The 26,287-nt window shown below is 41.8% G+C and overlaps 2 protein-coding genes across 7 annotated transcripts in view; one reads left to right on the plus strand and one right to left on the minus strand.

Moving 5' to 3' along the window:
- The window catches only part of LOC110987588 (endothelin-converting enzyme homolog), a 25,509-nt gene extending 12,512 nt beyond the window's left edge, over positions 1 to 12,997 (plus strand). For all 4 annotated transcript variants that reach the window (XM_022250434.2, XM_022250435.2, XM_022250439.2 and 1 more), the window contains 10 exons: positions 356 to 412; positions 949 to 1,101; positions 1,632 to 1,843; positions 2,655 to 2,877; positions 3,917 to 4,093; positions 4,810 to 4,913; positions 5,031 to 5,141; positions 6,008 to 6,200; positions 8,536 to 8,771; positions 9,572 to 12,997. In XM_022250434.2, the coding sequence (XP_022106126.2) occupies positions 356 to 412; positions 949 to 1,101; positions 1,632 to 1,843; positions 2,655 to 2,877; positions 3,917 to 4,093; positions 4,810 to 4,913; positions 5,031 to 5,141; positions 6,008 to 6,200; positions 8,536 to 8,771; positions 9,572 to 9,671 (1,566 nt within the window). In that variant the 3' untranslated portion in view covers positions 9,672 to 12,997. The remainder of the gene's footprint in view (positions 1 to 355; positions 413 to 948; positions 1,102 to 1,631; positions 1,844 to 2,654; positions 2,878 to 3,916; positions 4,094 to 4,809; positions 4,914 to 5,030; positions 5,142 to 6,007; positions 6,201 to 8,535; positions 8,772 to 9,571) is intronic.
- gda (guanine deaminase) overlaps positions 12,643 to 26,287 on the minus strand; it is a 25,431-nt gene continuing 11,786 nt past the window's right edge. For all 3 annotated transcript variants that reach the window (XM_087139579.1, XM_022250440.2, XM_022250441.2), the window contains exons 8-13: positions 24,267 to 24,364; positions 23,557 to 23,624; positions 23,289 to 23,438; positions 20,564 to 20,691; positions 16,123 to 16,150; positions 12,643 to 14,711 (exon numbers count right to left, since the gene is read on the minus strand). In XM_087139579.1, the coding sequence (XP_086995705.1) occupies positions 14,638 to 14,711; positions 16,123 to 16,150; positions 20,564 to 20,691; positions 23,289 to 23,438; positions 23,557 to 23,624; positions 24,267 to 24,364 (546 nt within the window). In that variant the 3' untranslated portion in view covers positions 12,643 to 14,637. The remainder of the gene's footprint in view (positions 14,712 to 16,122; positions 16,151 to 20,563; positions 20,692 to 23,288; positions 23,439 to 23,556; positions 23,625 to 24,266; positions 24,365 to 26,287) is intronic.

A 26,287-nucleotide genomic window follows, 5' to 3' on the forward strand; every position in this document is an offset into this window, starting at 1 on the left:
CGTCATCAAAATTCTACAAATAAATTGCTTGAGTTGAGAATTTAGAAGTACATTTAATTATGGCCGTCTTTTGTATCTATGTGTTCACAATTAGTTCATCCACAGTGACCTATTACGACCTTTGACCTTTTTATTCTTGGTCCATTTCCAAAAACTTGTTTAGCAGACAAAATGGCAGGTTGAGGGACAGAAAGTTGAGAACTGAGAACCATGCAGTAAGCATGCATTTTATACACAAATGCGGGAAAACAACAAAGGCTATATTTTTCTGTGCTCACAAACTGTCTGCGCCCAGCTTCTCATCAGACTTGGCGTGTGTCCCTTAATCGATTTTGTTTCCCTGTTTGTTATTCAGTTTTACCAGTCTGGCCTCGGACTCTCTGCACCGCAAATTTACGAAAGCAATGATACAGTAAGTAGTCTTGGTGCCATTTTTTTGAAGTTATGAATTATCACTTTTACGCTATGATGTGTTTAATTCTTTCATCCTGTAGATCCCACAGGATAAACAAAAAAATATAGTTGTCTTTATGATATGGCCTAGAGTATATTTCAAATTTGAATTTTGGGGGGGGGCAAAATGGCAAGAACAGTTGTAAGGTTTGGGAGGATGCTGTCTCAGATAGTTCCATTTCTTATGGCTAAAATCGTGTACTCGCATACTAATGATAATTTGTTTTCAAGGCGTGAGTTGTACGATGACGTGTATACACCACAGGGAGATGGAAATACAAAATGCCCAGTGACAAACACTGGCGGTAATTTACATGTAGGTCAAATAATTCCAGTTTTCCATTTGAAGAAACAAAAAAAGCCTTGAAATTTTGGACATTACAATGTATGCACATGTGAATCTCATGCATGCAAGACATTGCCTCACAGTGAAAAAGGTCTGTTATACATTGGAGGCCAGTTGTCACGGTTTTGATAAATTTCTACGGTTTTCAGAAAATAGTCGATGCCTACATTGAACTGGGAGCCACCGTGGTGACCCTGCTCAGGCTGAATGGCTCGCCAGAGGTCTGGGAGCACGCTCAAATGAAACAAGAGGCCAGACGAAGAATAGAGGAGATTGTTGAATTTGAGAAAACCCTTAGCAAGGTACTTAGTCACCTCATTGTCAGTTTTGATGTTAGTTTCTACAACCCACTTATTTGCTAAATGTTTCCAACAGTGGTGGCTGTGTAGTGGAAGTCTTTGTTATCACTGTTATTTGTCTTGCTTAAGGACACAACCATTGAAATCCCCTTTGGTTTTACCCTTGACTTCAAACTTCACTGGACCACAGGATCAGCTCCAGAACCCACTAACCCCATGAGGAGGTTCAGGAAGGTTTGTATGAAGGTGTTATCAAGGAGCTTGGCTTCCCTTGAAAGCAGAGGTAGACGAGGAATGTTATCTGTGCAGCAAAGGGTTTGAGTTTGGATGAAGATCCCTAAGGGAGGTGCCAAGGAAGTTAGTGTTAGCCACTTATGATAAATTTGCATATGAGATAGCGTACAATTCAGGAAATGAAGTCATCCTGAATGACATGCCACCTGCATGATTAAAATCTGCATGGTGGTCCGCTTTGCCCAAGACAAGGAGACACTGCGCTGAAACACCGTTCAACGGTGTGATTTGTCCAACAGCTGTTTGTCCCCAAGAACAAGCTGCGAGACCCCGTGGCCATCTACAACCGGATGCCCCTGCAGGAACTGATCGACATGGTCCCCCAGCTGGACCTACAGGCCTACGTGGCCGACACCCTAGGCGGGGACGTCAATCGCTCCCTAGAGGTGGTGGTCTACACGCCCAGCTACTTCCACAAGCTGAACCAGCTGCTGAAGGACACACCGGCCAGGTAGGAAGAGAACAAACGCATGGTAGATAAATTTGGGCACCCACAGTTTGTGATCAACAGTTAATTGACATGTACACTTGACTGAGAGTGTTAACCACAATTTTTAAGAATGTACCAATTTTCTGCAGTTTCTGAAGTTGAGTTGATGTAGGGATTTCTATATCTAGGCACAGATTGATTCTGAACGTTTTCAGTATCAGCTCATTTTTCCATTCAGCGAGAACTAAAACACTCTGTTCCACAAGGCAAAACTGGACCTTTCTACCTTTCACTTCATGAAATTATTCTTACCCTTTGATTCACATCACTTAGCCTTTTTTGAAGCGTGGCGGACGCAACAGACCAAAGTCACGTGACCTATAGTGGGTATCATACATCAACAAACATAGACTCCTCCCACAGTAAAGGGTGTCATAAGTATCATTAATCCAAATTAAAGTCGACAGTCGGTCATGTGCTCACTCTTGATGTGCTTAATACTGTACTGTAAATCGACTTTACTTTTGGTAAACAACACATAAAACACTCTTTGCTATGGGAGGATGCTGTGTTTGTTGATGTTTTCTACCTACTTTACATATGTAGGTCACATGACTTAGTTTGCGCAATTGGTCTATAGGAGGGCAATAGTTGAAGTGGGTAAATTTGGGGTAAACACCAAAGATTTTATTCAAACTAAATAGCACCTGCTGACGTAGCCGATTTTTTTAGGCTGGTCATTGTCAGAAACGATGAAATCACAGTCATGTTTGATGAATAGACTGAGGTATGGGTAATGGTAGCTCCTTCCGTTAAACATCTTCCTCGCCAGGGTTCTGGCAGACTACACCATTTGGTACACGGTCCAGCCGTTTCTCAACTACCTGTCCCAGCCCTTCCAGACAGCAGTCACAGAGTTCAGCAAGGTGGTGCGGGGGATCGACACCCAGCCCCCGATGTGGGAGCGCTGCATGTCCAAAGTCGACGCTGCCTTTGGGTTTGTGACGGGGGCGCTCTTCGTGGAGGAGAGAGATTCCGAGGTTACAAAGAAGAAGGTAGTGTACTTGATACGCTTTCCTATTAAACTCGGTCATAGCGTGATGGATCTATAAGCATGTGTCTGCCTGTCACAGTTCTGTTTTGTTTTTGTGCTAATGTGAATTTCCATTTTAATGAGCAAAGCAATGCTGAGCACAGAAAGTTGGAAGTCATGTGATCACCTTCGTCTGGGTTTTCCTTGTTCACTTCATGAAAGCTAGAGCCAGTTAGTCTATGACCCGAATGTTGGGCATGGTGGAAACTACTGCAGTAAGCTACAGTGCATATGAAGTTGACAAGTTGAAAAAGGTGAAATGCCTTAGTAGGGTAGCGCCGAATATCCAAATGTTTGAATATTCGATCAATGATCAAATATTTGGATATTATGTTCCGAATTTGAATATTCAAATGCAAAATTCATCAAAAAGAACGGGGAATTTTCTTTTATTTTAAATTTGAAAAAAAAATGCACGATGATGGCTTATTTCAAGCAGATTCAAATGTAAAGGGACAGAATAATGTATCTTATATTCTAAAAAGTAAATTATTCATTAAAAATTTGTAAAGGAATAAATTGTTAACAGGGCAAGAAGTGTTCATCTGTTAAATATTGCTAAATCGTGGTTGGAGATACTCCCAAAAGTGAGAAACTGTTATAGTGATTATAATGTACAGTTGTGTGTGTTATTGCAACCGATTTTTGAATATGGTTTGTTCATCAACGATCTGCCAGTCGGTACGACTGAATATTCAGATATACGATCGAATTGAAGGTCAAACATTCGAATGGTGCATTATTCGAATTGACTCAGCCCTATCTCAGAGCTGTGAAGTGGAGGCCTCTGGAAATTAACAGTAAAGTAATTGACATGAAGATAAGGGCAGTCTGCACTTTTTAAGAAAAAAACCTCATAAACTGAGTATCTTATCCCCACAGATGTAAGGATATATCCACCTAACATCTTTCAGTGTGAACTTGATTTCTTTTGCACCTTTGAGGTTGTTTCTTTTTCATTTTCAGGCCTCACTTATGAATGTCTTCTCTCTCCATGCCAGGCCCTGGAGTTGATCGAGGATATCCGTGAAGCCTTCTTGCAGAACCTGCCGCTGGTGGAGTGGATGGACGACAAGACCAGGGCCCGTGCCGAGGACAAGGCCCGGGCTGTGAAAGACAAGATAGGCTTCCCCGATTGGATCTTGGACCCGGTACAGCTGGACGAGTACTACCGTGGGGTAAGCTGCGTCGTCAGTGGTGTTAGAACTGGAAGGGGTTGTGCTTCAGAGGTTTGGAGACACTGGTGGCAGAGGCCATGCCCCCCCCCCACTTTTTGTAGGTCCCATAATGGGGTGGGACTTCGACTGGCCTTCTCTCCCACTTTGAACATCATTCCACCACCATTGTTTGGGAGGGGGATGGGTAGGTCTCGAGATGAGGCTTTACTGATATTGGCATGAAGGTCTTCTCTAAACAGGTCCTGGATTTGATACCGGTATATTGAGCTGGATATACGTGACCCATCCTCACAATCGAGTTGGAAGTCCCCAGAGTCACATGGCCTAAATAATCGTGCACAATGTAAAGCACTAGGAAATCCGCTAGATGCATTGCGGTTTACGCTTTAATAACTTAGAAGTGGAAGTAAAGAGTAATATCAGATTTCTTAATATTTCGATATAAGAAAAAAAGGCCTGATTCGATACTCGATATGAAAAGAAAATTATTATTTCGATTATTATCGTGATTTCAAATAGGCTTTTTCCTTTACGGAGGAATGTTTTTTCTACACAGGTAATGTAATTTATTTTTTCAGGCTTTTTCACGAGTGAGTCATAATGATTTCTTCACAAGTGAGTCATAATGATTTCTTAACAAGTGAGTCATAATGATTTCTTCACAAGTGAGTCATAATGATTTCTGTTGGAGGTGAATTTTGCCTTTTGTTTTACAGCTGAACATTTCGACCGCAAACAAGTTTGACAACATGGTGAACATCATGAAGTTTTTCCACTACAAGTCGCTGAAGGATTTCGGCACCCCTGTTGACAAGACTAGGTAAAAAAATCTTCTCAAATTTTGCATTAGTCAAAGATTTGTCAGGCATTCGTGTGCATTTCTTTGATGACTTTGCTTAGATTGAACGTGTATTCTTACTTGGGTATCTATTCCTAGATGGAGCATGGCCCCGGCTGATGTCAATGCCTACTACAGTGCTTCCCTGAATCAAATGGTCTTCCCCTCTGGAATTCTGCAGGCGCCATTCTTCAACAATGACGTGCCAATGTGAGTTAGAAGGCTTCTACAGAGGTCGTTTCTCAAGAGTTTCTCACTGGCGGGGCATAAAAACATACTTCTTCCTCTTGGTTTAAATCTGCCAAATTACCAACCTTGTCCCCATGTGTCGAGCAGTGCACCCCCATGGCTACCTGCTCTCACCCTGATATTGGATCATTGGTACATTCAAAAATTTTGGATACGTATCTTCATGAGGAATAGTGTGGTGCCTGACCGTGCTGTTAATCAGTGTTTGTTTTAGCGTGTGGTGTCTGGTATTAACACAGAGTCGGTTCTTCACAGCATGTTTTATTGGAGGGCATGAATTTTCAAAGATATGAAGTTAAAATCTCATCCAATCAGTAAACGAAATGGGTGACAGGATTGTTTAACAGGGAAAGTTTATGTAATAATTCACAGCAAGAAAATCATGTAATGAACATTAAAATTCTAAACACCAAGCTCACAAGATAAAGTGAGGATGACCGTTTCCTTTCCAGGGGTTACTGTTTGAAGCTATGCCAAAAATAAAGTAACTGCTGGGGACAAGGTTGCCAAGTTCCAGTCAAAACTCAATCTGCCTAGGCTAATTTAGGTTCAACCCCAGGCAAAGATTTCATTTTGCAAGAGCAAATAGTAAGATCGGTAATTAAGGGATGAACTGATATAAATGACAAGCGCATGCCTGTGTATTGATGATGTCACAAATTTCAACATGAGCACAGAAGTACTCGAGTCCGTCCGCCGAAATTTGTGACCATACATGAGCTAAAATTTTTACTTTGACACCCACGGTCTTCCTCAAGATTTCTCTCTGCTTTTACTTTAATCTTTGAGTGACAATTGTTTTCATTGTGAATTTCAATCCAATTTAGGTCCATGAATTTCGGAGCCATCGGCATGATCATGGGCCACGAGCTGACCCACGGCTTTGACAACCAGGGTCGGAAGTTTGACAAGTTTGGCAACCTGGACGACTGGTGGGAGAACATGTCGGCCTCGGCTTACGTGGAGCGATCTGAGTGCATGGAGAAGCAGTACTCAGCTTACGAGGAGCACGGGGTGAATGTAAGTGCATGGGGCCAAGGGTTAGAAGTGAGTATCTGGGTGGGTGTGATGAGCACTGTAAGTGAGAGACATCTCTGTGAAAATGAGTTGCTTTGATGAAATGAATCGGAAGTTGCCAGAGCCACTTTTGAGTGTTGGATGAGTGGCCAACGCTTGAAAATATATCATTTTTGGTTAATAACCCCTTGGTTAGTAAACTTGGAAATTTTGATAATTTATTAGCTGTCTGCGTTTGATTTGATTTTATCAATTGACAACCATCTTCGTAGGTTTTACCCAAAAAAATTCCAATGTGAGCATAGCTTAACCACTTCGTGCCGGGGCATTTTTCAACGTTGAGGATGCTGGGCCGGCATGACTATCATTTTTTCTGTTTTCAAAATCTTTCAACAATTCATCATTCCATTTAACAGTCGTTTATAGCCGCACAGAGTAATCTTTGGGCACTACTGTAAGTTGACAGGTGACCTTCATTGACGACCGAATTTCAGCCAGGCCTGTAGCCTTGTAAACAGAGCCCAGATTGTGCGGTGTTATACAACTGTCTTTTGTTCACGAACCTGGCTCAGTGCACTGCTGACCTCTTTTCAATTGGGGCACGATTAGCATGCAGCGTTGCTATGTGGCTCATCGCTGCGGTGTTGGAGAGCTTTTGTCCCCGGTGGTAATCCGCTTGCTCTAAATACCGACTCTGGTATACGGTTTCAAAATAATGCTGGATTATCACCACTTTTGAGAGTGAAAAATGCCGGTAATGCCCAGCAGCCTGGTCTTTTGTTCGGAGTTCGGTCTTTTGTTACAGGGCCCTGTTTCCTTTGTCCGAGTTTGGAGACCCCAGCCACACATATAAACCATACGGCTCTGATTTCGGAGTCCCCGGCTGGTAGTGGTTAAGATGTACACATTGCAGATATGTGTACTTGTAGTTCAGTATCCAAATATAGAGTGGCTCAGAGGGATAAGAGGTGAAATTGGACTTTTCAATTTTACAAGGGGAATAAAAGTCGAGAGTTTACCTTGCGAAAATTCCCTCCTGGTGTATCATAGTTTAAAGTCACACAAATTCTGTTTTATATACATATAACTGACAGATTAGAGTCTACTGCATTGATTAAGTCCTTAATATCAATATGCAAAATTGATGCGAATGTTTGAAAGTCAAGCCTGGCTGTGCATTTGTAGACGTCACTGCCATGATTGTGAGTGCTGGTGTGCAACTTGAGTGGCACAAATGGCACAATCGGGTCACAACCTTCTCCCCAGGTTTTGGCCTATGGCGCTCTGCTGATCATACATGTAAATACATGTAGTTTGGGTGTTTAAAAGCTGCACAGTGATGATCTTAACTATTGAATCGTACATCTCATTCTCTGTGGGCAAAGGCTACATTTAGAACTCTGGCATGTCAGGGCAGTAACAATAAATGTCACATGATGGGAGTTCCACCAATCAAATTACACAGCTCTGTGTGTTAGGTTGCCAGTTTTCAGGCAAAAGCCTCATTTCAGGCTTTTTCATTTGAAATGATGGGCCAATTTCAGGCATTAACAAGGTATGTTCAGGCTTTACCGGTCTTGTTTTGAGGCTCTGGACAAGAACATGACTGGCATCCCCATCAGATACATGTAGATAATAAGAGGGAACTCCCAAGCAGTGACCCAAAGGTGAAATTACAAAGGTCAGAGGTCAATTCTTGGTTGGTTTGGGTAAGGCAAACACAAATGTATACATGGACCCTGGGATGCTACAGCTCCATCAAGACATCTGGTGATTATTTTGGGGTTATTTTATCGTCCTCCAGTCTCACCCCTGATTGTGGTGGTTGTTAAGCACTGTCAAAGGCTGTGTCTGTGTTACTTGGCTGTGGCTCGGATACCAGATGTGCCCATTGAAGCCATATTGACTGACGGCTACGTCTGTTTTCTGTAGATGCTCAATTGTTGCCAGCTGTTACTTAGCTGAGTAATGCTCCCTTTACTCTAGAGTTGTGATCGGGTCAGGTGCAAGTCACCACATGTCAGTCACGAGCCATGCCGTCTTCATTCAACTCGTTAAAGGGCGAGTTCGATCAGCGACAATTTGTTAACCACTGGTCAATTTTCCCTGATGCCCGTTATATATTTAATGCATTGGTTACCAGTCAAAATTGACCATTTAATTGACCGTTTGTCACTAATCAAACTTGCCCAAAGGCATTCCGTTGTCATTGGTCATCTCTTTGATTCTGACCTCTGATTTGTGAACTGACTTGTAAGTTGACCTGCGGACCTGACTTTGGATCGACTTGTGTCGCTGACTTGACTTCCATCTCCACCGTTACTGTAACCTCAAACAGCTGGACGGCCATTTCACCCTGGGCGAGAACATAGCCGACAATGGGGGGTTGAAGATTGCCTACATGGCCTACCAGAACTGGCGGCAGGACAACCCCGAGGACCTGAAGCTGCAGCTCAACCTGACCGCCAACCAGGAGTTGTTCCTGGGCATGGCCCAGGTCTGGTGCAGCTACTACACACCGGAGCATGCCCAGCTCATGGTCTACACCGATCCGCACGCCAGCGATAGATTCAGGTAGGGGTATGGATGATGTACAAGAAAAGTGTGGAGGCATTTGGCCTATAGTGGTTAGAGTTTTGAACTCCCAAACATAGGGTCGGAGGTTCGAATTCAGTAGCTGTGACATCGGGCAAGTCACTTTACTCCCACTTTTGTCTCCACCCAGAGATATTAATAGGTACCTTTGATGGCAGGGATGGTTGCTGTGTTTGTTTCGCCATTTGCAACTAAAAATAGCTGCGTTGAGCTGCGTACTCTCCACAGGGACCTGAAGTATCAGGAATGTTTGTGTGGGGAATAAGTAACTATAATATAAGCGATTAAGCTACTTGAAATATACTTCACTAATTAATATGCGCATGATGGATTAATGAACATGATATCAACTTACATGCTATTATTCTACCACTGTATTAAATTTCATGTCAGTCAGGCATTCCATTTTTGAGGTTGTGGAGAAAACTGATGCCCCCCCCGCCCTGAAAACAAGCTCCTAAAAAGCCCAGTCTGAATAGGGTTAAAGTGACTTGTTAAAGAACAAAACTACCTTGACCTCCCGGAGTGAAATTACAGAGTGAAATCAGTCAAGTACCAGTCACCGACACCATGAATCCAGTGACATTGTGCCTGGTAACCCGTTGTTGCAATTTTGCTATTAAGCAAATATCTTTACCTTGCAAATGCCTTTTAGGAATTACTGTAATGAACCAGTGGCTTGTTCTTGAATTGCGTCAGCTGACAACCATTTCAGAAGGTACCCGGTAGAATTGGAAATAAATTCATTTTCCTTTTTTTTCCTCTCCCCCCCTCGTCAGAGTCATGGGTGCCATGTCGAATATGCCAGAGTTCAGTGAAGCATTCAACTGCCCTGTAGGAAGTCCTATGAATCGTGAGGACAAGTGTAGAGTTTGGTGATTGTCAAGATGATCAGGTGTTATAAACGGCAGTACTTACCTGTATTTCAAGGGAAAAACGTCAGATGTTCTTTTAAATCTGAGTTTTCTGGGCAGCTGGCCAAAACTGTGTTTTCTATTTTGGGTTTTTTGGGGGTGAAGGTCATTTTGTAGTCTGATTTTTTTTTTCAAAAGAAATCTCCTTACGGTGAAGGATTAACTTTGGAAAGTGAACGTTCTTTGGCAAAATAAAGTTCATTTGAGGTGCAAGATGTCACAGAGGGGAAAATGAATTGCCTAAGATTTAGGGGTTACGGTGTTGGGTTATAATTTAAGCTATTTTAAAAAAGCAACAGGTAATCTGTAAGGGTAAAGTTTGGAAATTGAAGTTCAGGATATTTTAGACATATTTCAAGTCCCCAATCTGTAAAATCAAAAATTGTAGAAAACAACACATCATTTTTGGTCATTTTGCCTTCTTACGGCCGAGCCCAGCCCAGAGCTGCAAGATTTTGGCACATCACAAATATAAACGTCCAGAAAGTACTCTTCACAGACACTATAGTCACAGTGATGTGAAAACTTTTAATTTCTGTAAAGAGCATATCTGTGAATCCCTCAAAACTTCTCAACGGCAGATTTTGGATTCTGAAGGATTTAGGCTACATGTACTTACCTGTTGTGGTTAAGGACATTACTTGGCAAGACAGGAATCTTATTTCTTGCACCCACCCCCACTCAGTAGCCGGGAAGCAAAATAGTTATAGAAAGATGGCTATTTGGGGATTTCCCTTTCACTCCCAAAGAATATATAACTCCCAAATATAGCCATACACTTCTGAAAGGCCTTAACGTCCCAAGATTCTGTTGAGAGATTTTATACGTGCCTTGTGTACAGTACGTGAATATAATTATCATATTTACAAAGATACTTATTGAAATTCAGGGTGGATGTTTTGCTCCAAATGAGGTCTACTCATAGTGCTTGGTATTTGAGGGTAAATGGGTGGAAGGAAACACCATCTTGAGTCGAACAGAAAGTGGTACTTAAATGCCTCGGATATTCAGATGAGAGACTTGCTTACATGCGCCTTGTGAAATGTTTGAAGCTGGCTCAGTTTATAAATGATGCTATCGTATTCGCAAAGTTACTTATCAAAAGCCAGGGTGAACATTCGGCGACAAACTTGCAAGAATTTGCAAGAACCAAAGCCACGCAAAAAAAGCATCCTCATGGCTTGCCAGTGCCTGAAAGTCTTGGCTGCAGCATCAAGGAGTGGCACAGGCATTGAGGGAAGCCGTTGGCTAGCGGCTGACTCCATTTCCCACAGACAAGTGTGTTACAGACTGCTGCAGCCAAGACATCCGGACACAGCCAGTACATGTAGGTTGCCCAGTTTAACAGCACAGATTTCAGGTATGGACCCAACTTCAGGCACAGAAGTATTTTCTGCTGAAGAGGTCCACAGAATTGGCCCTTTCAAATGATGTCCAGGCAGTGATGTACAATTTGCACAAACAGTTTGGCTATGCAAAGTTTACTGAAACAAAAATCCTTCCCTGTCCATACGAACAGATTGCACGTATTTATATTTATCTTTCCAGCAATATTTTCCATCATCAAACATGTGGTGGACTTTAAGCTTTCAACATTTGTAACAGGTCTTGCTTCACAAAATATGAATTACCAAACCTGACGTAGAAAACTTGTTCAACTTTTAGTGGCAAGAAGTTATTCCCTTATGAAAACATACGTATTTAGTGCTATGTGTGTGTCATAAACTAAACTTTTTTCTTCCTTACCAAAGCCATTTTTAAAAATTATATTTTTGAGAACTTTTGGAATTTAAATAAATATTTTTGTGTTTCCTTGAACCTTATATTAACAAAAGGCATTGTTCCCATACTCATGAAATAGGTACACTTTTTTTGTTAAGAACTTGTAAAATAGCTGTTTCTGTTAAAATTTCTTGCCTTAATATTTTTTTATTCATTTGTCGGTTAGAGTAGTCTTACATCATATAGGAGTTATCCATCTGTAACATACAACTGTATTTCAAATTTTTTAGGGGAGGGGAAGGCCAACTCCGAATTGCAGTTTGCACTTATTGGCAAGAATAAATTAAAAATGAAGGGCCTTATTCGCACTAATCCCAGCGGGAGCCAAACAGTGCAACTAGGCTGCAACTGTACTACGACTGGTCTCACTCGAATGGGAAACTGATGGTGGCAGAAGATGTACAAGTCCTTTTTGCCAGTTCTGAGCTGTGAAAAAGGCCGATATGTCAGTTGCCACCAGCATCCCCAAATCTCCCATTGAGAATTCAATAAGATTCTGATTTCTTTTTCCAAGTCAGGGAGATGGCATGGAGGAATATTATCACCCCCCCAAGCTCATTTTATACTAAACAGCTGCCAGCGTTGTGGCCTGGAAAATAGCTTAACACCCACCCATGTCAAAAAGATTGAAGTTGTAACGTCTCAATTCATTCCTCCTGAAATGAATTGGGTTCATGTAGCGTCAACCTTCCCTTGTTGCAACCTTTGCAATTGTACATGAGAGGTTACAGCAACACACCACTTGCCCTGTTCATGTTGTGTGGCTCTGGATGCTGTGCCAGTGTATAGTAAGTGCAAGGCAGCGCTACAATGATGAGGGGGGGGGGAACAGACGTCACTGAATTTCCATGACCAATATTTTTACACATGGGATGCATCTAAAGACGCCCACAATGAGTGTCTATTGAGCCCAGTCCGTGTTTCCACTGTCGACATTTTTGGCCCGCCTGTTCTGGCAAAAGTGGAAATGTACGATTTTGATAAAAATTGGTGCAATACATTAGTGGAAAAACGCTGAAGGCTTGGCGCGATGAAATGAAGAGCTGTCTGACGATATCTGAGAAATTTTGAAGAGGGGCAATCCTCCCTGCTCTTTTAGGGTCAAAGGTTACATATTTACAAAATAAAGAGAAACCATTGAGGACCAATGAATATTAATTACAGTATTCAGAAATGTAATACATCATTCCATTTTTAATTACATGTAGCTACAATCTTTGGCACGTCGTTCCCCTGAGTTCACAACAAACCTGTGTTAACATTGATGAGTCACTTGCCAAAAGCCTTTGAGGCCACGCAGCATTGACATAATTACATGTACATCTATATCCAGTGGTAAGGAAAAGATTTTGGGTTACTGGAATTTTAATTTTTAATCTTCTGCTTCCAATGTTATTGTATCTGTATTACAAAATGTACTTCACGTAAGTTTTGTTACATAATGTTCATAGAGATGCTACTATAATCATGATAAGTAATTAAATAAAGGCTTAATTGTGACCCAAAACACACTTGACTTGGAAATTGGCACCTCACGAAGACAAGCTATTGGATGTGCAGGTACATAACCTATACATGTAATAGATGATTGTGTGTTCCATGAGATCAGTTTTTATATTTTTCCTTGGAAGCCACTGTCGTATCTGTTGGACGATTTCAAAGTCCCTGAGCCAAAGGAACATGCAGTACATAGATATAAACTGACTTTGGATTAGAAAGCCTTCGTTATTTTATTACAGTAAAACCTAACACTGTTTAAATCCTGTTTCCTTCCTTGTAACAACAGCTCTAGTTTTTCTCACATCCGTCCTTAAAACATGTAAGTTAACTTTTAAATATATATACATGTATCTTCTCCTTTAAATTTGTAACTTATATATATAAAAAAGTAAAATCTTACTTATTTTGAAAAACAACTCTGAATAGCCATTCACCAAAAAAAGTAAAATCTTCCTATTTTTACAAAAAACTCTGAATGGCTATTCAGCATAGTACCTTTTCACTCTGTCACAATGTAGACAATTTCGGATTTAGACATTCCATAATTCTGGCCAGAATAAGTCGGTGAACATGAAGCACAGGCTTCATCTGCTCACATACTGTCTCCTGACTGGCTAAATCCAGTGGACCTGCACCACCACCTAAACCTGCGTGGTCATTTCATCAAAACCCTGATGCAGAAACTCTATCGTGCCTATGAGGGCCCCTCGTTTATTGTCACATGAGAATATATACTGACAAGCCAAATGAAGTCGACAAGAAAAAGCCAGAATCAAAATGACAGGAGAGTATAAACATGACAGAGACTCTCTGCACACCACCAGCCATGATAATAAAACTACAGAGCCTGCTAGTTAATGACGGAAGTGCACCTAATGCAAAAAAAAGGTGATGGTTTTGTGTTCATTTTAAGGAAAACTGGTACCATATACCATTCGCCAAGCTCATGTCATGTTATGGCCGTGTCCGAAACAGGCTTCCAGAGCTACGGCTAGGTCTATTGTCTACGCATCTCCACACATTTCTAATGGAGTGAAGACCTAGACCTAGCATTAGACAACAGATCTTCCCATGCAAAGCCACTGGGTATGTGTGCACAGGAGTTAATGAGCACATTAACTCCTGTGCACCCATACTCAGTCAAAGCTCCTATGCTAAGCCACGTTCCATTTGCATTTTGCACAGATTCCATTGAAAATTGGTAGTTTACTAAGTAACATTAGCTGATACCCTACGAAGCTGAGACTCGTGGGAAAACCCTCAAGGCATCACTGGTTCTCGTAACAAGCTAGACTTGGATCAAGTTGGACTTACATTGCTCTTCCCAGTCAGCTTTCCCTTCACTGCACACAGTACACGGTCGTCACCCCCTGCCACTCCCATAACGTTTTATCAGGCACCCTTATTTGATAGCCTTTCTGCAATATCCGGTGTCAATATCAAAGATTGTACAAAATGTGTACAACTTGAGGGATGAGCCAATCAGACCCCCCATCGGTGATATGTAGTTGCATATAAATGACATAATCTTACAAAATGTATACGGAACTTTGCCAAAACTTGTGACTCGAGTCTGACTCAAGTCGAGTCACTGACTCAAGTCAGACTCGCCCACCCCTAATGCTTCTCTCCAGAAACTGCCTTTCATTCTAGGCTGTCCTGTCTTCAGCAGGAATAACTCTCTTGCCAGCCACATAAACCTCTTGAATATTCCGATCATCGCCTAGCCAAAAAAAAGAGAAAAAATTACTGAACCAAAATTCATTGAGTAATAAACAACTGAATACCTAAGTGAAAGAAGGGCCTTAACTCCAACAAAACCTTTTTTGAGTTAAAAGGAAAACTGAATATTTTTCTTCAGGAATTGCAAACAAAATCCATCAATATCAATCCTATGCCAAAAGGGTGGAGTTCGGCACTGCTTTTAAAAAGGTACTCAATTACTATTGTCCCTGGCATATTAAAACCATATGTGAACTATACAAGTGAGCTCTACCCTTCAGAGGGAGGGGCATGTTTTTCCCCCTCCTGTCTAGCAACCCATACAAACATCTTCTCTGGGATTTAGTGTTTAAACTTGACAGAATTTGTTCAAAAAGGTGCTCATGACAATCAGGCCCTTCAAGTTTTTCATAAGTTCCAAGGAAAAGCTCTACCCTTGCATCTGAAATCCAAACCTCCAGTTTCAGTCTCTAATTCCAACTTCATGAAATGCAAAAAAAATCCCAGCTTTTGGTACAACAATCCCAGTCAATTTTTTTCTGAAACAAGGACATGCCAATTACAATTTCTGTAATGAAAAAAGGAGAAAGGCGAATTAAATTGCAAACCAACTGGGCAGGCCTGAAATATACCATCCAAGAAGTCGGACAGCCTGATTTCATTTGAAACTTTCTTAAACGCACGAGGAAGAAAGGTTCATCTGTGAAAAAGATTAAAGCACATACAATTTCTTTCCATAATCCTCTTCTGATGCTGTTTTGATTGCTACTTACTGCCGGGTGGTTTGAAATATGCAGTGCACATATACGGAACTTTTCCAAGATTTCCAGTTTACAAAATTCTTCAAAAATTCATCATTTCAATTAATGGATGTTTACACCCACACGAATTACTGTCTGGTGGCCACTCTAGTCTGACAGACAAAATCTATTGATGCCTGAGTATTTCAGCCAGGCCTGCAGCCTTGTAAAAAGAGCCCAGATTATGCGGTGTTATATAACTTTCTTTTGTTCACGAACCCTGCTCAGTGTGCTGCTGACCGCTTTTCAATAGGGGCCAGATTAGCAAACAGCGGTGCTGTGTGGCTCATTGCTGCGGTGGTGAGTGCTTTTGTCCCCGGTGGTAATCCGCTTGCTCTAAATGCCCTAAACCGTGGTATACTGTTTCAAAACAAGGCTGGATTATCTCCACTATTGAAAGTGAAAAAATGTCGGTAATGCCCGGCAGCCTGGTCTTTGTTCTGAGTATGGTCTTTTGTTACAAGGCCCAGTTCCCTTTGTCCGATTTCGGGTTCCCGGCTTCATGTATAAAGCCTTCATGCTCGAAAACAGGTCCCTGGCAACAAGTGGTTAATGTGATGTCATTAAACAAGTGGATTACTTCAGATGTACATGTCAACATGTCACACTTACCTAGATAGAGGAATTTCTGAACCACATCCTGCAATAGAGAATGAGCATGCAGAAATATGACAAGACCAAATATCTGCAAGATTTACACAGGTCTGTGGGGAGGGGTAGAGCTGAAGGGATTTATTTTTTGGGGGAGGGGGATCTTCAGCGGCTCAATGGCTAACCATTCTGAAGACTGTGAAAATGGGATATATTACTGGACAGCACTGTGCATGTAGTTAGCCAATCACAAGTCCCTGCAAGTCCTCCACAGAGATGCAACTACACATGTAGGGTGAAATTTATGGAGGTGGGTATATTTTTACCAAAAGGGCACTGAGGGCATATTTAATTGCGGCTAATGTGTAGGCTGTGTACATGTATGTTTCAAAATTTCAAATGGGGGGTGGGACAAAGTTACAAAAAATGCAGTGGGGGTGCCTCAAATTGAGGGAAACCTCAATGTGGGCATATTTTCAGCAGGTATTTGCTTTGAAAAGTATTAAAGCGGTCACGGAGCCACCCATCATTTGGAATGACCTGAATGTTCCTTTTGAAATGCCTTGTTCTCATTCCAGAACGGATGATCGTTCATTTAACCCTTGCTCTATGAGTGCAATTTAATGCCAGTCAGTAGTACCTGCCAATGCACTGCAGCTGGAGTGCATTGGAGGATTCTTTGCATTACCAGTGGAGTGATTTTCAAACTCCCAGTGGAGTGCATTGGAGGATAACCTTGTTGTCCCATGAATGCCAACAACTGGAGTGCCAGGGAGGACAATTGGGTTCTCTGGTAAAGTGGTTCACTTACTTTTGAGACACCCTTGGCACTGTCAGTTCACAGTGAATTATGAAATGTGACGAATGAAAGAAAGCCCTGGATTTTTTTACTGGGCACTAGGAGGGGAAAATAGTCTGTTTTTATTATTAGTGACATTTTATGATGTAAAATGTTACTTAGCATAACACTTGAGTTGGAATTAGCATGACACTATAATATAGCATGAAATTGCTTAGAATTACATAACATCAATGTTGGTAAGGCTATATACGACCTGCAAAAACAGGTTTTTTCAGAGTACATCCCCTTTCCATAAAGTTGAGAGTCCTGAAATTGCCGACATGAGTCAACGGGATGTGTGGAACCTCCAGTCAAGTTTGAGAGGTCAGGAGCGAGACCTGTTTGAGAGCCTTGCTGTCAAAATGAGTGAAGGAAGGTATGTGCACATTCTACATACCGATGCTTGGCCTTTTTTCCTAGTTATATATGTACGCTTTTTCTTTCAGTTGACTACTACATATCAGTGATTTCCCTCTGTTTCATTTATACATGTAACACATACATGTACATGCAAAGAATAAAATCTACTCTACCATTTTTCTTTGCAGAAAGAGGAAGAGACATGAGAAAGAAACATGTCAGAAAAAATGCAGTTTGGATAACGAGCAAAACAGCTCCCAGCCAGGACCATCGCTGGCTCCAGCTGATACGATAACAGTGATGGAGTGCAAGGTTATAAGTGGTGGTGCTACCCATGGTAGTAAGGGTGGAGGAAATTTTGACCATGAATATTATGAGACAGAAGAGGAGGCGGGGATGGCTGAAGATGGATCTGGAGAGGAGGAAGATGAGGAGGAAGATGAGGAGGAAGATGAGGAGGAAGATGAGGAGGAAGATGAGGAGGAAGATGAGGAGGAAGATGAGGAGGAAGATGAGGAGGAAGATGAGGAGGAAGATGAGGAGGAAGATGAGGAGGAAGATGAGGAGGAAGATGAGGAGGAAGATGAGGAGGAAGATGAGGAGGAAGATGACGAGGAGGAAGAGGATGAAGATGATTTGTCTCAGCCAATCCCGGGCCCAACCCAACCTAAGAAGCGAAAGACGAAAACCCTAGAGCCTTTGTCCGACAATGACCAGAGAAAACCAAGACATGGGGACCATGTCTATCCAAGAGACCGCCATGGCTGGACAAGAAGTTTGAAAAAAGTACACATCCATAAATTCAGAGGGAAGAAACCTTATGGTCCTCAGCAGGTTCGCCCAGACAATGATGACCCATTGGAATATTTCTTGTCGTACTTTCCTCTATTCCTCTTCAGGAAGATTTCAAAGTACACAAACATAACTGGCCAACCTAAACCAAACTTCACCAAACCGACAACTCCAGCTGAAATCCGAGCTTGGTTTGGCATTAGAATGTTGCAAGGGGTCCACGGCAACGAAAATGCAGAGGATGACTGGTCAACGCATCCAGGACTACGCAACAATCTCATCTCCTCGACAATGACAATGGCTCGTTTTAACCAGCTCTCTGAATCCTTGGCATGTTCAAATCCACAGCGTGGACCAGCAAGAATCAAGAGGAAGGCAGATTGGTATATGTGGCGAAAGCGTCACCCTCTCTATCCTCTTCAGATTGTGTGGGATAAGGTTGCCAAGCGATGTAGTAAGAACTACAACGTTCACTGGGATCTGGCACTGGATGAGGCCATGGTCAAATACAAGGGAAACAAATCCAATGTACGGAAGTTTTTCATGCCCCTGAAGCCAACCAAAGTAGGCTTCAAAATCTTTGCCGTGTGTGAGTCCAACTCTGGCTACACTCACCACTTTCATGTCCACACTGAAAAGGGACTGAAAATGAAAGATCTAAGTCTCCAGATGATAGAGCCATATTTCGGCAGGTACCACCGGTTCTATTGTGACAAAATCTACACATCAGCTGCTCTTGCAGAGGCACTTCTCGAGGAGAAAACCTACATATGTGGAGCAGTGAAGCAATCATCAGTTGGCCTACCAACTGATTTCAGCACTTCTGCTAAGATCAATCCTGCCATGCACAAACACATGACAGGCATGAAGAAAACGCCACAAGGGACGATGTACGTCCGCCAGAAAGGCCAGATGACAGCGGTACTATGGCGAGACACTAAGGTTGTCTCGCTATTATCCACCTGCCACCAGGGGTATCGTGATCAGGCAACAGATTTTGTCTCAAGAAAAGTGATGCAACAAGAACAGAAGAAGGCACAGAAGATAGATGTACCAGCCCCGCCCCATGCGATTGCGTACACAAAGTTCATGGGCGGAGTGGACAGGGCAGACCAGCTCCGTTCCTACCACACATGCAGCAGACAGTCAATGTCATGGTGGAAGAAGTTGCTCTACTACCTGATTGACGTTTCACGCGTCAATGCCTACATATGCTATAAGCATCATCGCGAGGCAGAAGACAGCCCGTTGATGAGCACCAGAATGTTCACCGTCAACATTGCAACCTCCCTCATTGCGGGATTTGCAGAAGGAGCACCGGCCTACCAGCCAAAACTCCAGCCGGTTCCTATCTACAATGGACCAAACCACCAGTGTGTCAGAATGCCAGGGAAGTTCCCCAAAATGTGCATCCAGTGCAAACTTACAAACAAGAAGACAGCCAAGGGAAGGAATGTTGTCACGCGAACTGGTTGCACAAGCTGCAACATACATCTTTGCAAGGCAGAATGCTTCCTGATGTTTCACGCAGCCAAAGGTGTTCCATGTTAAGCATAAGAAATGTTGCCACAGATAACAGTCAATTCAGCAAAAATAAAAGGCATGTAAAGCAATAGAAAAGTAGTGTTTTTCCTAATCAGAAAGAAAAAGCATACATTTAAATAGGAACAGAGGAAACCAATTCCTGATAAAAAAAAGAAAAGGTACTTTCATTTGGGGCAATGATTGTAAGACTGAGCCCTGAAACAAACAAAATAAATATGCATTTTCCAATCTCTTACTGGTCCCACCAGTAATAAAAAAGTACAGAGTAAATAAAAAAGTACAGAGTAGTAGTCTTTACTTTGACAGCCCCCAGCAAGTCAGTTTTTCCAAGCACTTAGTATTTTACTGCACAGCCCAATAGAAGTACACTCCAGTGCACTCCAGAGGATTGTGGCATGTAGCTTTGCTGATCAATGTAATACACTAGGCGTTTACAGCTGGACCAAGTTGACCTCCAGTTTACTTTGCAATTCCTTGAAGTGTACACAGTTTCTCCCTTAAAGTGGTGTGGCCGTTAGTGGAGGGCCTTGTAATAAACATAGCCACTTTTTTAAAGGGGAATATTGCAGTGCATTGGAGTGTCAACAAGAGCAAGGGTTAGGACCACAGCATACCCATCACAATGCTGCTTCCCCCAAGGTTTCAACATTCCAGGGGAATACTAGTGATCCTTTGGGAACACTCCCACGGAGCGCGAATGTTCCCAACATTTTTGAGATACATGTACTTCCCTACTTAAGGACAAGAAAGAAGATCAAGGGAGAAGGAAAAGCTACAAGTATATCTCTAACAAAAGAGAAAACTTTAAACATGAAAGCTAAAGGCGTGCACTGGTTGCACTTTTCTCTGGATCCATGTAAAAAAAAAAGCTACATCTGAAAAATTGCAAACCAATAAACATAAAAGGTGATAAACTGGACGAACCTCCATTGTATCGCAGTACGTCGAGTGGAAGACATCAAAGGGACTGTTGGCAACTGTCGGGTTCACTAAGATTGCGTCAAAGTCCTTCCCCACTTCAAAGTTTCCAATCTTGTCTTCGAGACCCAAAACTGTCAGATTTTAAAAACGGTTCACATGTTTAGGGAGTTTGATCTGGTGTAAAGGGAGCCAGGGATCCACTGTTCAGAATCCCCCATACAAGCACAATTAAATGAATGGGCTTACATGTCACCTCCAACTACAGCTGGTTATCAGCCCTAGGTTTTGAGTTCTTTATGGTATCTCATTGCATTACCACATAGTGGCTGTATGCGTTCAACTGCCTTTGGGCTCACTCATCACCTCATAATATGCTTTGAGAAAGAAACTCTGCCACCAAACACATGGAACTGAATTTTCTCCATTTTATCTTATCGACTGTATGTATCTCCAAACAGTCCATTTTGAAAATAAATGCTGGACTGTTTCACAACTGATCAAATACATCCCTAATTACCCATTACCAAAAGTATATGCATGCCATGGTACTGAAACTTTTCACAACGTGTAGATGAACTCAACTGTCAGCAAAATGTGAAGGGAATTAACAGTCGCTATTTGAAGGTTTGCAGTTGGTAAAAAAAGATTGATTCAATTTTCCGCTGCAAGGATTAATTTTTCTGGAAGAGAGGAAATCCTGGAAGCATCCAGCAGATGGTCATTACAAGGACGCCAACAAAAAGTACGTGAGCTAATGAGGCATAAAATCTCTCCAAACTGTTGATTCACATGTGAACTCTTGATAGACTTTACACCAAGTGCCAGAAAGTGGCAATACCTGGGCGATAAAAAAATCCACAGTTCAGGGGCCCCAAATCCTGAACTCCAAAGCAACCACACCCCTGCAGCTGGAGTGAGCAGGTTGAAAGATACACATATGGGACTCCCATAAATACAGGCAAGCACGGGGAAGTTGTGGGCCATTGATCTAGTTCCAGTAATTGTTATTCTTTATCTCACCGTGAAATTGACAGGATAATGACGCATTAACACACCTTTTCAATCAATAGGCATTAATATTGTGTGTGACGTGCGTCATGCGTCATCAGTTTACTTGTTTAAAAAAAAAACTAATTTCATTTTTGATTCTCTGAACGGACTTCATTTAAGGATTGTGGCAAGCTACCTCCAGTATGTAAGGTTGACATTTACATCTGCTGACAACACAATCCCAATTGCTCAGCATACAATTTCCATAACTGTCTCCCACATTATCTACTCATGTCAAAAATTCTTTTAAAAATTGGATGTTTTGGCATTTTTCCCCTTGAAATTTTCTGAAACTTTTACTTATTTACAGGGAATCTTGTTACTAGGTCTACTTGATGTCTTCTGCATGCTAGGAAACTCACAGAATATGTATGTTCAAGTTTGATGGACAACCTGTCTGCCTGACTGGACTATGATCATTTCCATTTTTGCTCCTGGGCACCCGAGCACAAAATATCACTCCCTCCTCCCCCTATTGTTGACCTCAGGTTGTAATGAGTGTTCCTCAATGAGCAAAACAACAGGAATGCTGTGCACAGTGTTGAGCTGCTTTTACAAACATGACAGGCTTGACATTCACAATAGCGCTGTCTGTCGGAAACTGTTTACCGGGCCCTAAATGCTAGGAATCAAATCTATGAAAAAGGGTTACCTGTCACTGGAGTTAACAAAATTACTCGGTAAGTTTTCGGATCATGCAATTTCTAAGTTTCTGTGGGGAAATATTAAAACGAAATCAAGCCATGTGGAAAGAAAGACCATATTATACCGTACATTTATGTGTCATAGGGGAATTTCCAGTATTGGAATGCAGTTTCAACTTCACTTCCACTATTTTCTTTGAAATTGGGATTATAAGTAGGCCCTACCTGGGTATCAGCATTTATGTCAACAGGGTTCCATTATAAGTAGGCCCTACCTGGGTATCAGCATTTATGTCAACAGGCTTCCATTATAAGTAGGCCCTACCTGGGTATCAGCATATATGTCAACAGGGTTCCATTATAAGTAGGCCCTACCTGGGTATCAGCATTTATGTCAACAGGGTTCCATTATAAGTAGGCCCTACCTGGGTATCAGCATTTATGTCAACAGGGTTCCATTATAAGTAGGCCCTACCTGGGTATCAGCATTTATGTCAACAGGGTTCCATAATAAGTAGGCCCTACCTGGGTATCTGCATTTATGTCAACTGGGTTCCATTATAAGTAGGCCCTACCTGGGTATCAGCATTTATGTCAACAGGGTTCCATTATAAGTAGGCCCTACCTGGGTATTAGCATTTATGTCAACAGGGTTCCATTATAAGTAGGCCCTACCTGGGTATTAGCATTTATGTCAACAGGCTTCCATTATAAGTAGGCCCTACCTGGGTATCAGCATTTATGTCAACAGGGTTCCATTATAAGTAGGCCCAACTTGAGTATCAGCATTTATGTCAACAGGGTTCCCCCAACAACAATAAATGTACACAACTAGTATTTCTTTCTTTTTTGGTTTGTGATAAGTAAGAAAGGGGATTTTTGGCACAATTTGGGAGCCCAGTCCACTTCCCTTTTTCCCAAGAGTTAGCTTAACCCTCAGAAAGGCCATAAAAGGCTGCATAAAGAGACAGCCATAGTTTTGCCCCCCCCCATCTCTCCTTGACCCCTAGTTGGCAAGTGTGTAGTGATCTCACCTTTGCTGCCACCCAGCGTAGCCAGGTAGAACATCCCCTTGAAGTCCACGCTCCGGTAGCTGTTTCTCTGCTGGCACTCTTGCACGTTGGATGCGATGACGGACTGGCGAATACTGCCCAACATGGAGGGGGTATAACCACCGGACACATCTGGTGAGGATTCAGAGGGTCAAAGGTCAACAGAATAGAACAATGTGAGTTACGGAGACGTGGAAGCATGCCTGAGCTACTGACAGGAGAAACTGCACAGTTATCAAATGGCACTTACCTGTGCCGAGACCAACTTTGATATCCTTTTCAATGAGTTTTCTCAAATCCAGAATGCCGCTTTTCAGCCTGGGGGAAAAAAAGCAAAGTGGGCAAACTTGAATTCATTGACAGATACAAGAGACACCAAGCTCAATTTTGGGAGAGCACATTCAATTTGTAACTCATGGACAGTTGGCTTCCCTTCATCCACACCTTGATTCCTTAAAAGTTTGAAGTTGTATCATAATTCAACTTGCTCAGTGGCAGGAACCCTGAAGGGTTGCAATACATTGAAGCTTTGCATAGTAGCCATCTTGCAGGGCAGCTCTTTTGTTCTGCGGGGTAACCTCCTTTGGGCATACCCTGAGGAACCAAAAAACTGCCCTGCAAAATGGCTTCCACACAAAGCCTCTATACATCACACACATAAAATGGTTCAAATGACTCTTGCAAGTCTGTATATGTTTGGTTGCATTTGAAAAGTTGGCCGCCATGTCTTTCCTTTTTTAAACATTTTTCAGTCAAAAAATATATCAATGGGTAAGTTGATCTTTATGTAGTGCCCCACAGCAGATGTACACTGTCTAGGAGTTGAACTGGATTGATGTCGTCGTCTGTATCCGTAAACGAATCTTCTACGTGTGCCAAGATAGCTCCACTTTGGAAGTTATTCAAGGCCAACCAAGAACCCAGGAAGCAACACAGGCAAAGACGGCTGTGTTTACTTACGAGAAGTTGGAGCAAGCACAGTGGGCAATACCGCAACCATAGTCTTGGATGGTTTGGAGCTCCTCCTCATCCAAGTAGATACCATGGGCGAGTATGGTCTAAAGAAGATCAATTGCATTTGGTCATCAAGCATGCAAAATCCTCCAAAAGCAACCACACAATCCATTGTCTGCTCTTCCCCTTCACTGAGCGTATTTGATTAAGTCACCCACGCTTAATCGTATCTGTCCAACTGGGGACAGTTGCACATGTGTAACACATGAAAGTAAACGAATGATCTCGGATTACTCAAGGTGCTCAACTGGGTCAAACATCACACAAATTTAAATTTTAAGCACAAGTTTTACTTTCCAATAGTAAAGAAAATTCACACAAATAATTTCACATAACTCACTCCACTTTTGCCTCTTCATAAAAGGATTTTTCTGATTAATTACAGCAGCATTGATTGCTCGACTAAGCAGTAATTTTTTACACTGCAATGTGGGATACTTGCTCAAGAAACCATCACAGTGGGTCAGTTAATTGGGTCAGGCCCAAGAAAGCATGAAAAGTCACACAAGTGTCACAACGAACATAGTCATGCTTTCATACCCACTTTCTATTTTGGGAATCAAAATTTCATTTTTTTTTTAAATTATAAATCTAATATATTTAACCCAAAGTGAGAGGGTTTTGAAGCTTGGGGATATTTAGGGTTACAAAAACATTAAGTTTACAACCATTAATTAACTGTAATTCAAAACCTTGCAAAAAGGAGTAACAAATGTAAACTCCTCAACAAAGCCTAAAAAGTAAATGTAAAACAAGACTGGTTCCTGATCCCTACATAACAGCCTCCAGACGTCTGTTGGACGTTGAATGTTGGGACCAGTGGCATATCATGAATTCTGGATAGCAAGAGGAATTCCTCCAGGTTTATGTTTATGAGGCAATTAGCACATAGCTGCTCATGAAATGCAGTGACAGCACCGTGGCAAATAAAAATGTTGCCCTTTCTTCTTATATAAGTGAATGTAAGTTCAATATGATGTACATCACTTGCTTATGTGAAAATTTACCAGAATTATCATGAAGTTACATGTAATTGCCAGACGTACATGTATGTGATCAGAAACATGAACGGCCAGAAAAAAAAAACAATACCATAATTAATGGAGGCTCACCATTGAGTCATTAATTGAAAATTATTTACATCCTGAGTGACACGCAAGGTGAATTCCAAAACTCAAACAACAGAGCTTGTCCACTACAAGCATTGATACAATCACACAGGCTACATGCGAACTAGCCAACAGCCCCTACAATTTACTATTTGGATGGCACATGTGAACCGCAAGGGTGGGGCTGCAGGCACACAATAAGAGCTTTGCTTCAAGGGGTCAAAAAGGGGCAGAGATGCCAAAACTTAGAATCGGATTTCCTGCTCTGCGGTAAAGTGTCACTTTTTGCATTCTGTGACACATTAAGTTTACACAAATAAGAATACTTGATTCTGCGGTTAACAAAGGTGACACTTGAAGCACAAAGTCTGGCCAGGAATTCACGACTCACGATCACTGAATTTAACATGGGATACAATTTTAGTAAAATGCCTGCATTGAGTAGCGTCTTTTATGCAGTGTTACATGTACAGAGTGGCCAACCCATACAAACATGACACTTTTGTTTTAAAGGAGACATGGACATATGATTCTTATGACTTGAATACATATACATGTACATGTAGGAAAGCTTTCTTGCAGTGTTAATGTGACTTTCTAACTCCTTTAAAGAAGTAAAAGAAACTTCATCGGATTCAGTTTTTATGCTTGTACAAATTATTTCCATATTCATGAGCCAAAGCGTGATGTCATCCAAGGCAGGACAATGGAGTCTGTATGAAGCTTACACCAAAGAGACGTATTAAAAAAAGGGTTGATTTGTACTAAGCAAAGGTGAAACACTTGAGGCACAAAGTTTGGCCAGGAATTCATGACTCACGATCACTGAATTTAACATGGGATACAATTTTAGAAAAA

Source organism: Acanthaster planci, linkage group LG08 (genome assembly GCF_054643075.1).
Source record: "Acanthaster planci isolate LZ-2023a linkage group LG08, COTS_SCS, whole genome shotgun sequence".
NCBI classification, from domain to species: domain Eukaryota; kingdom Metazoa; phylum Echinodermata; class Asteroidea; order Valvatida; family Acanthasteridae; genus Acanthaster; species Acanthaster planci.